The following is a 10,819-nucleotide window of genomic DNA, read 5'->3' as shown; positions in this document are numbered from 1 at the left end:
GAGAAAATGTGATGAAAATCCCATGGGTTAGGAAGATCACTCACCAATTACTGTCACAGCCAAAACAGACTCAGCTTGGGGAAATTACTTTATTTTATTACCAGTTAAACAGAGTAGGAAAATGAGAAATAAGAACAAACCTGAAAACACCTCCCTCTACCTTACCTTTTTCCCAGGCTCAGTGTCACTCCTGACTCTTCTACCTCCTCTGTAAGAATGGACTCCGTGGGGTTTAGTTATGGGGATAAAAATAGGAACAAGAGATCTCTAAAGATGAGTTTTAGAACATGAGGGTTTATTGCGAAAGAGCATGGGTGTGAGAGGCCTGCCGAGCTGCAAGACGCAGCCCAAAGCAGGCCAGAGAAAAGAGAGAGAGCAGAAAGAAGAGAGTGAAAGAGAGTAAAAGAGAGCGATTTGCTGTTTACAATGCAATAAATCATCTTCTCTGTTGAATATTCTAATTCCCTTTAACCAATCTAAGACAAGCTACAAACTCTACAGCATTTACATACAACCTATAAGAATCATCACATTACCATATGGGGTCATGTTTCAAACCTTAAAATAACTACCTTTTGGGATTTCTACCAGGCAGGTAGGGTCTGCTCTGACCTTTGGACCTGCCTGGGCAGAGGGCATTGTTCTATCAAGAGGAGGGATTACCTTCCTTGGCCATACCATTGTTCTTCTAGTTACTCTACAACTCGAACCTTGTCTTCATTTCAACCTCGCTCATATTTTCCATATTCTCAGCATCTTTTGCAAGGTAATCATATCTATAAGGCTTTCCTATTTCATCTTCCCCAACACTCCTCCCCTTGAGCAGTACATGAGATGGGAATGTGGATTGCTGTCAGCTCATAACACTTTGTCTCTGCTGCTCCTTTCTCCTCACGCTGTTCCCCCACTCCATGGGAGACAGTACTGCACCAATTTTTCCAATGTGGGTCCTTCCCCTGGGCTGCAGTTCTCCAAGGACTGCTCCAGCAGGGCCACTTTCCATGGGGAACAGTCCTTCAGGAACAGACTGCTCCAGTGTCCTGCCAGCTCCTGCATGGACTCCAGAGAGCGTAGCCCCTGCCAGGAGCCTGCTCCAGTGTGGGCTTCTCCCAGGCTGCAGCTCCCTTCAGGACATCCCCACCTGCTTTGCTTGGGAATCCTTACATGAGGCTGCAGTGGGGATCTGCTCCTCCACTAACCTCAATGGGCTATGGTGCAAAATCCTCCTCCCCACTGGCTGCAGGGGAATCTCTACTCCAGCACCTCCTCCTTCCCTGGCAGGAGGGCTGTTGCTCTCACATCTTCTCCCTCCCAGCTGCTGACCCCTTTTAAAATACCTTATCACAGAAGCCCTCCCAGCATCACTGGTTGGCTCAGCCTTGGCAAGGGTGGGTCCATCCCAGAGCCCTCTGGGTCTGGCTCTGCCCGACATGGGGGAGCTCCTCATGTCTCCTCACAGAGGCCCTGCTGCATTGCTCTGCTACCCAAATCTGGCCATGCAAACCTGAGACAAGGATGATGAAGTGGTACCAAGGGGAGCGTGGGGGTCTCAAGAAGATGTGAGGCAGGGGAAGCAGCAAGAGGAGCTGAGAGTTACAATGAGCTAGTGTCATTGCCGTAGGCCCAGAGACCATCACCAAAGTCCCAGTGTGATTCTGCTGGTATGGGTCCAAGTGCATGGCTTGTCCTTGGGTCATGGCAATCCCAAGCACAGACTCAGGCTGGGCAGAGAATGGGTCAGGAGCAGCCCTGATGAGAAGGACTTGGGGTTGCTGGTGGACAAAAAGCTCAACGTGCCTCAGCCCCTTGTCCTGTCACCCAGAAGCCTCCCATGTCCTGGGTTGACCCCACAATGTGGGCAGCAGGGAACAGGGGGATTCTGCCCCTCCACCCTGCTCAGGTGAGATCCCACCTGCAGAGCTGCCTCCAGTCCTGGGGTCCAACATCAGAAGGATGTGGGGCTGCTGGAGTGAGTCCAGCAGCGGCCATGGTGATGTTCCAAGGGCTGGAGCCCCTCTGCTCTGAGCCAGGTTGCGAGAGCTGGGGGTGTTCAGGCTGGAGAAGAGAAGGCTCCAGGGAGATTTTAGAACACCTTCCAATGCCAAAAGGGGCTCCAGGAGAGCTGGAGGGGGACTTAGGACAAGGGCCTGGAATGCCAGGACAAAGAGAATGGCTTCCCACTGACAGAGAGCAGGGTTAGAAGAAATTATTTTCTGTGGGGATGGTCACGCCCTGGCATAGGTTTCCCAGAGGAGCTGTAGCTGCCCCATCCCTGGAAATGTCCAAGGCCAGGTTGGATGGGGCTTGGAGCAACCTGGGATAGTGGAAGGTGTCCCTGCCCATGGCAGGGGGTGGAATAGGATGAGCTGTAAGATCACCCCAACCCAAACCAGTCTGGGATTCTATGCTGAGGTGAAACATCACGATAGGGATGACAAATCCAGGGGTTGCCAAGATGCCATGGCATCATGAACCTTGGGTGGTCCCTGACAAGATCAAAGGGCAGGAGGAAGAGGAGGAGACCAGGAGACCAGGTCATCTAATTGGGCCAAAACTGCAAAAGTGGAATGCCATCACTTGGTACTGAAGGCTCACTGCCAGGTGCCCTGACCCTTGACCAGCTGTAGAAGGCGGAGGCTTATCTGCCTTCTAGGCAGGGCAGCCTGAGCACACAGCTTCTGTCTCTCCTGCCAGTGGCTCTCTTCTGTCTGGGCAAGGGATGCAAGCTGAGCTGAGGCTGGACATCAGTGGGTGGCATGTCTGTCAGCTTCAGGGACCAAAGAAATGAGGGATGGCTCCAGCCAGGAAGATGCATCACTGCCACTCACTGTGACAGACAACATGGAAAATAGAAATTTTCAGTTGCAAAATAGAGCTTAAAGACTAACTAACAAATTAGATAAAATAATGTAAAAGTAGACACACAGGAGGCTAAGCAGAGCTGGAACCAGCAGATAAACAGATAATAAGGACACTAAATGGGTTTTGTGGCAAAGTTATGTAACAAGAAACAACCATGCATGCCCCAAGAGAGGTTCAAGGCAAGGTCAATTACAATTTTGGGGGCTCTTAGTGAATATGACCACCACAGACCCATTTAGATGACCCTCTAAGACCATAAAAGCACTTCCAGGAAGGGGCAGAGGCGGGTAAATTAGTTCTAGGAAAAGTGATGTCGCTGTATTAGCTAGGAAGTACCTTGTCATGAATACATATAATTGTGATGGAATAAACATCCCATTGTAAAATTTCATTACACATATTCGCTTACAGAAAGCATCCTCTGCATATAAATATTAGTAAAAAATCAACAGTAATACAGGCTCCAGGGATGACCTGTGAGTGGTGTCACCACAGCCTGGCCACTTCATACACCTGATCCACCAGTACTGAGCCCTCTGGTTCGGGCAGATTTCAATTCAATTCGCCATTCACTCAGTCCACGTATCACCAGTCCAGCTGTAAGGAGACTGCATGGCTGTTGAATGTTTTGCACTGTCAGGCAACACCAGCCCTGGTCTCCAGTTACTCACAGAGTCAATCAGGTTGGCTGGGCATGATTTCTCCATGGTAAATCTATGCTGGCTGTTCCCAATGCGTCTGCTTCTCAGTTGCTTGAAAGGGTGTCCAAGAGCATTTGCTCCATCACCTTCCCAGGGATTCCAAAGGAGCTGATTAGCCTGTAGTTCCTCAAACCCTCCTTTGTGGCCATCTTGCAGACTGGTGGAATGCTCTTTGCGGCTCTCAGGAGCCCCCTTCAATGGCCAGGCTTTTTTAAAGACAGCTCCCGTAGCTTCCTCTGGTCCTTAGACCTGGTGTGTGCCTGGCTCATGAGCTCCCTAACTATTCTCCCCCTTGCCTCCTGCTGCCGTGGCAATGTCTGTACATTCCTCCTGGATAACTTGATTTTTCTTCCACAATTTTTTCTTCCACGTTCCTCCTTTGTGAGATGAGGTTGGTCAGGAGTTCCCCCTTCAGCTGATCTCCGGTCATCCAGGGTTGTGATGCTGCTTTTCACCTTGTTGTCTTAGTTTAAATTATGCCCTCAACCCCTGACCTTCTCATCCTTAGCCAGTTCTTGAGTGTTTTCAGGATCAGGAATTCCTCCCTCCTATCACAGGTCATAGGAAGATGAATGAATTATCAACTGGGCAAGTTTCAATTTCCATCTGTGATCATTAGTGGAAAAATTGACTTGGGAGGGAAAGGAACTCCCAGAAGCCCAGTTTCAGCCCTTGCCCAGGAGTTGTTCCTGATCTCCATAAAACAGGGGTTTATATGGTCTGAAGAATAGTCTTCAAATGATCTCTGCACGCCAGCTTTTACCTCCCTCACAGCGCTTCTTCCCACAGTGTGTCGCACCAGCCTGGCACGGTTCCTATGCAGGTGGCATCCACTGTCACCAAGAACAGGACCGCTTTTCCTTTACCCCCCGCCAGTGAGAGGGAGCATGGATCATTACATTTTATCCCACATAAAATATGGAACAGAAATCCCTGTTGTAAATCCTGCCAAATCTTTCTGAATATGTACGTAGAAGCAAAGATGCCTTGCACAAAGACTACCTTCTTGGATCCATGGTGATCAGTGGCACGAAGTCTAGCTGTGTACCCTGGAGGACAATGCTGAGTCCAGTCCTTTCTGACACCCTTGTTAGTAAACTGGCTGATGGGGCAGAGTGTGCCCTCCCACAAAACCAGGAGGAGAGGCTGATATGCCAGAGAGAAGTGCTGCCATCCCGAGGGACAACAATTCGATGAGGGTGGCAGTTCCACGGCAAGTGCTGAGCCCTGTCCTTGGGGAGGAACAACCATAGGCACAACCATAGTATCTGCCAGAGGCCACCCAGCCAGAAAAGTAGAGTTTGGCAAGGTCCTGCTGGACACCGGGATGCCCATGAGCCAGCAGTGTGCTCCTGCAGCAGCAACGGAGAGCAGTGTCCTGGGCTGCGCTGGCAGCTGTGTCCCAGCCGGCAGAGCGAAGGGACCTTTCCCCTCTGCTGCACACCACTGAGGCCAGCCTGGAGTGGTGGGCCCAGAGCTGGGCTGCCCACTACAGGAGACAGGGACAGACCGGAGAGAGTCCAGCACAGGGCCGTGAAGGTGATGGAGGGACTGGAGCACCTCTGCTGTGAGGAGAGGCTGAGAGAGCTGGCACTGCCCAGCCTGGAGCAGAGCAGGCTCAGGGCATCTCATCCCTGTGGATAAATAGTGGGGTGGAGGTGCCGAGGGGACAGGGCCAGGCTCTGCTCAGCGGTGCCCAGGGACAGCCCCAGGGGCCACGGGCACAAACTGACACACAGGAGGGACCCTCCGAGCTCAGGAGACACTTCTGCACTCTGAGGGTGGCCGAGCACTGGTGCAGGTGCCCAGGGAGGTGCTGCAGTCTCCATCCCTGCAGAGACTCAAAAGCCACCTGGACACATGCTGGGCAGCCAGCTCTGGGAGGCCCTGATGGAGCAGGGGGCTGGGCAAGGTGACCTGCAGAGGTGCCTCCAACCTTACCCAGCCTGAGATTCAGTGACTCTGAGAAAAAACAGGTTGCAGTTTCCTAGGGACAAATGAAAAAGCTCCACACACGGCAGGATTCTCCTGCCCTCACCAAAGTGGTTCATGTCACATGTCTCCCTTCTGCAGGTTCCTCCCTGGAGTGAGGATGCTCCTCAAGGTCACTCCTTGAGGCTGAGAGAAATACTTGCCCACGGTCATTGGTTTGGGTGAGTAGCATCAGTCTTGAATTAAGAATTTATTTTGCTGGCTTGAATGGAATTGCTTCAATGTTGCTTCAAATATAATGCACTACACGGGAAGTTATAGTTCTCTGTACTGGGTAGAAAATAACTCTGATAAAGATCTTTGAGTTTATTAGTGAGCATAAAAAACTCTTTATTTTTCTATAAATAAATCCTTCATCCTATAGAACACAGTTATATAAAGGCTAAATTACACCTATACTATCCTTTAAACACAAACTGTTGACAAAGTCTGAGGCTAAGACTGCATCCAGCTGCACCCTGGCTCCTCTCTGCGAAGTTTAGGAAGTGATGAGGTCCTTGCTGCACCTTGTGACTCAACAGGGGTGTCTCCTGCCTGCTCCCTGCACAGCTCTCCAGGTCATCCTGTCCATCTCGAGCCTGCTGTGACTGCAGCAGGCACACCTGAAAGAGGCACAAGGGCAGCCTCAGACAAGCCCGCGCTGGCAGGAGCATCCGCAGCCCCGCGGTAGCCGTCGGGGCAGACACAGCCTCCAAGTCCAGCCCTCACCAACACTCTGCCCGTGGGGAAGGGGAAAGGAACAGGCTCCCAGACTGGCCCCTAACAGAGCTCAGATCATCCACAAGTCCAGTTCATGGCTGGCAAAGCCTTCCCACGTACAACCCTCAGCCATCACAGGTCTAGTAAGAGAGACTTCCGACAGGATTTAGGAACCCAGCTGTGATTTCCAAAGCACACACTGGTGCCACTGACCCCTTTCTTCACACGCTTTGCCTCAGAAGGAGGGCTGCTTCTTCCCCGAGCTACTCGAGGACTCTCCACTTTCAGAAGTTGACTGGAAGACAGGCAATGTAAAGTAGTCTGTAGGGAAAACTCTCTTGAAACTTCTGATTCTGCTCCCTTCAGGTTCCTCCTGCACATTGGATGGGAGAAGAGGTCAGAGAAATCTGTCAGCAGACATGGAGAACCTCTGAACACAGGGGCAAAGAGATCTCAGAGACCCTGAATTGCACCAGACAACACTGGCGGCAAGAAGCTCTTGCCTGGGGGCTGTGCAAGAGAGGCCAGTGTGTGTGTCTGGGGACACGGGGCCAGGCAGGGAGGCAGCAGAGTGAAGGTGCCTTTGGGAAAGCCATGGGCTGCCACGAGAGAGAGAGAGAACAAACCAAAGGGTGTGCTCACAGCAGGGTCAGGGAGAGAGAAGGAAACAAGCAGGGGACTCCAAAATGCTGCCTGGAAAAACATGTTGTGTTCCAGAGGAGCATGAGGCTTTGCAGAGGCAGCAAAAGCCCACTTTACCTCCTCGCCAGCTCTCCTGGGCTCTGTGGTTGATTCACCCTTCTCTGTCTTGTCATTTGATGATGTTGAAACCAGATGCTGCACACATTCCACGCTCTTCTTTGACTTCTCTGACAGCCACTTCCCTTCTGCTCCAACAGCCTGATGAGTATTCAGAGAGGAGATGAGTCCCTTATTCCAAACACCACAAAATTTGTCCCTCAGAAATCTCCATCTCGGGAAGCATCCTTCAAAGCATCAGCAGGGCAGCTGCTGTTCAGCCCTCGGTCCAAAACTCTGCCCAGTTTAGTCCATCACTCTGCTCACCTGCTCCATTCCTTTGCATGTCATATCCCACCCAGCCTGTGATGCCTTCCCTTGCATGGGCACAGGAGAAGCAGCTCCCCATAGCCAGCTTTTGGCCTGGAGCTGATTTGAACAGGAAGCTCCTGGACAGTAAGCCCACAAACAGGGAGCAAACTCTCCCTCTCCCAGTCCTCAGAGCCTTCCACACAGGAGCAGAGCACAATGTGGGCAACAAATCCCAAGGGAAGAATGAGCCTTCAAGCACTGCTGAGGCCTTGAAACTCCTCCAACTCTGCTTTCCTGACACCACAGGCTTGTGGCTGCTGGCTGGCTGGTGGCAGAGAGCCAGCTGCTCTCACCTCCCGCTCGCTTTGCAGCACGCACAGCCAGAGCAGCTCCAGCACGGAGCTCTCTGTCTGCTCTGGAGCAGAGGAGATGCCAGGCCTGGGCGCAGTGCTCAGGGCTCCCCTGCCTTGGGGAAAACAGCTCAGCTCGCAGCTGCTCCTCTGCCTGCTGATGGACATGTGCTTTGCCAAGGGCCGTGTTCCTCCCGCCAAGGAAGAGTCTGTTCTCACCTGCCCAGAAGTCAACCTGCTGTGCTGGGCAGACTGGGGGACATCCAATTCAATCACATCCGAGATTTCAAATGTCCTAAATATTCGCTTGACCCTCCTCCCTTCACGTTGCACCTGCATGTTGGATTTGAGAAAAGGTCAGAAAAATCTGTCAGCAAAATGGAGCAAAAGGACCTCTGGACATCAAGGCAAGGATATCTCTGCTTAGAGACCCTGAATTGCACCAGACAACACTGTGGGCAAAATGCTCTCGCTGGGGGCTGTGCAAGAGAGGCCAGTGTGTGTCTTGGGGACACGGGGCCAGGGAGGGAGGCAGGCAGCGGAGTGAAGGTGCCTTTGTGAAAGCCATGGGCTGCCATGAGAGAGAGAACAAATCAAAGGGTGTGCTCACAGCAGGGACATGGAGAGGGAAGGAAACAAGCAGAGGACTCCAAAGTGCTGCCTGGAAAAACATGTTGTGTTCCAGAGGCACCTGAGGCTTTGCAGAGGCAGCAAAAGCCCACTTTACCTGCTCGCCAGCTCTCCTGGCCTCTGTGGTTGATTCACTCTTCTGCGTCTTCTCCTCTTCTGGTGGTGGAACTTGTTGCTTAAGGCCCAGGCTGGTCTCTGAGAGACAGCACAGCTGCTCCACTTCTGCTCCAACAGCCTGATGAGTATTCAGAGAGGAGATGATTCCCTTATTTCAAATAGTGCAAAATTTCTCCCTCAGAAATCTCCATCTCAGGAAGCATCCTCAAAGCACCAGCAGGGCAGCTGCTGTTCAGCCCTCAGTCCAAAACTCTGCTCAGTTTAGTCCATCGCTCTGCTCACCTGCTCCATTCCCTACTAAATCCCACCCAGCCTGTGTTGCCTCCCTTTGCATGGGCACGGGAGAAGCAGCTCCCCATGGCCAGCTTTTGGCCTGGAGCTGATTTGAACATGAAGCTCCAGAGCTGTGTCAGTCATCCCGAGTGTGCCAGGAAACAATCTGGCAGTCAATGGTCTCTGGCTCTGGCTGGAGCCAGGCACACAGAAAGGGCTGCTTTGCCCAAGTGGGCCTGGACTGACAGGGATATAGATTCCCACCTCTTTCTAGGAAACATCATTGAATCATTGAGAGATGTTTAGTGGACTGCAGGTCAATGCCTGTGCCTACCTGGAGACATGCCTTTCCCTTCAGGATCTCCAAGTGCTTCTTCAGAGCCCCTTTGGAAATTTCACTCTTGCTCAGTGCAGCACTCAGGACCTGAGCTTTCCCTCTCCATTCCTTCAGAGCAGCAGCACCATGCTCCAACTCTCCTCGCATGGCTTCCCTCTCCACTTCCAGTTCCTGGGTTCTTTCCTTTTCAGTTTCCACATTAGGTGCAGAAATTTCGTCTTTGATTTCCACATTTATCGTTTGCTCCTGGTGCAATTCCTGTTCAACCTGTCAAAACAGGCAGAAAAGGGTCAAAGCTCTGGCTTTGCTTTTCATCCCAGATCTGGACTCCTGCCCCAGGGGCTGGCACAGGCTGCCCTTCTCTCCCTGCCTCTCCGGATGCTGCAGACCTTTGCTGGGCCCCCCTTGATGCTGGGTCTTTCCCAGCTCCCTCAGCCCATCCCAGCTTCCTTCTGCCCTTCCCCGACCTCTTGCAGCTCCACTCGAGTGTTCCTTTGGGGAGGAGCTGCCAGAACTGCAGCCAGCATTTCAGTCTTCCCTAAGCAGGATTTAGGCAGTGCCGTGAGGATGTGCTCTCCATCAGGGAGAAAGGGAAGAGCAAACAGCCCCAGCATTTCATTCCCTGGCGCTGGGGTGACAGGAGTGGTTTTTGACCTCTCCTGTGTAGAGTTTCCATGGCACCATCCCCAAGAGCCCCACTGTCCTCTCTTGTGGCAGCAATGGCCAGATCAGTCTGTCATTCTCTGCTGGCACTCAGGATGAGTTCTCCCCTTGCAGAGACACATCCTTATCTGGATCAGCAATTTGCTTTTCTCTCTTTTCTCCCCACTGGCTGCTCTCAGATGGCCAAGGCCGAGCAACCTTTCTATTAACAGCAATCTTGGTCTTCTCCCTCCTTGTTCCTGCTCCAGATATTTAGAAATCTGAACATGAGTTTGGACATGAGGAATTGCCTAAACCATGCAAAGTCCACAGAGACAAATGTGGACATTGAGAACTAAAGCTTCTAGGGAAAACAACTCCAGCATGGAGGAAAATCAGCAGCCTCAACCCTAACTGGGTTTGACAGGACTACAACATCATCTTTTCCTCCTTATTCAGAAAAATACAATTAGAAAAGTTAAACTGGAAAAAGGTGCTCCTCAGAAATATAAACACAAGGTCCAAAAGAGCTAAGAAATGGCCCTTCATGGCCTTGGCCATTCTCACCAGCACATCTTTCCTTTCCTTCTCCAGGTTTTCCAGTTTCCTCTGCAGAGATGCCACCTCCTGACGAAGAGTCACAGCCTCTTCCTTCAGGGCAGTGGCTTCTTCCTTCAGGGCAATTTCTCGAGAGTTGTCCTTGACTTCTTTCCTCCACATTGCTGCAGCAGGGAAGGAGAAGGAGAAGGAGAAAAGCAAAGCAAAGGCAAACTGATGTGCATCCTGCAGAGACAACAGCACTGTCTTCTCTGCCTGCCTATATTTGCCAAGCCCTAAGCCCCCAGGGGCTTCCAAAGCTGACAGAAATGAAGGAAACTCCCAGGTAGAGAAAAAGCAGGAATGAAAGGGGCAAGGTTGAGAGGAATATGAAAATGTGTGTTTGCTCTTGTGCAGAGTGAGCAATCAAAGGCAGAGAAAGCAGCAGGGATGCCTGTGCAGCCCTGCCCCAGAGAGGCCAGTAGCCTGGAGACTCTGGCAGAGCCTGGACTTTGGGGGAATCAAGCTGAGGCATCCAGCTACAGCCCCTTAGCACAGACACAGCACCTGAAAGGCACCAGCTGTGCACAGGATCAGCCATAGCACAGCCAGATGGCACTGCCAGCCAC

General features: G+C 51.8%; 1 protein-coding gene across 5 annotated transcripts in view; it reads right to left on the bottom strand.

The window, feature by feature from the left end:
• Positions 1–5,864: 5,864 nt before the first annotated feature.
• The window catches only part of LOC146428869 (uncharacterized), a 14,792-nt gene continuing 9,837 nt past the window's right edge, over positions 5,865–10,819 (bottom strand). For 3 of the 5 annotated variants that reach the window (XM_085079334.1, XM_085079336.1, XM_085079335.1), the window contains 7 exons: positions 10,221–10,375; positions 9,009–9,278; positions 8,382–8,519; positions 7,874–7,987; positions 7,014–7,154; positions 6,468–6,627; positions 5,866–6,157 (listed from right to left, as the gene is read on the bottom strand). In XM_085079334.1, the coding sequence (XP_084935460.1) occupies positions 6,490–6,627; positions 7,014–7,154; positions 7,874–7,987; positions 8,382–8,519; positions 9,009–9,278; positions 10,221–10,375 (956 nt within the window). In that variant the 3' untranslated portion in view covers positions 5,866–6,157; positions 6,468–6,489. Of the gene's footprint in view, positions 6,158–6,467; positions 6,628–7,013; positions 7,155–7,873; positions 7,988–8,381; positions 8,520–9,008; positions 9,279–10,220; positions 10,376–10,819 lie in introns of all 5 variants that reach the window. The other 2 variants (XM_085079338.1, XM_085079337.1) reach the window with 2 other exon arrangements.

This window comes from Lichenostomus cassidix, chromosome 20 (assembly GCF_008360975.1).
Source record: "Lichenostomus cassidix isolate B80296 chromosome 20, HeHo_3.0, whole genome shotgun sequence".
NCBI lineage: Eukaryota > Metazoa > Chordata > Aves > Passeriformes > Meliphagidae > Lichenostomus > Lichenostomus cassidix.
The sequence above is the reverse complement of the archived record's forward strand: the minus strand, read 5'-3'. Positions and strand labels throughout refer to the sequence as shown.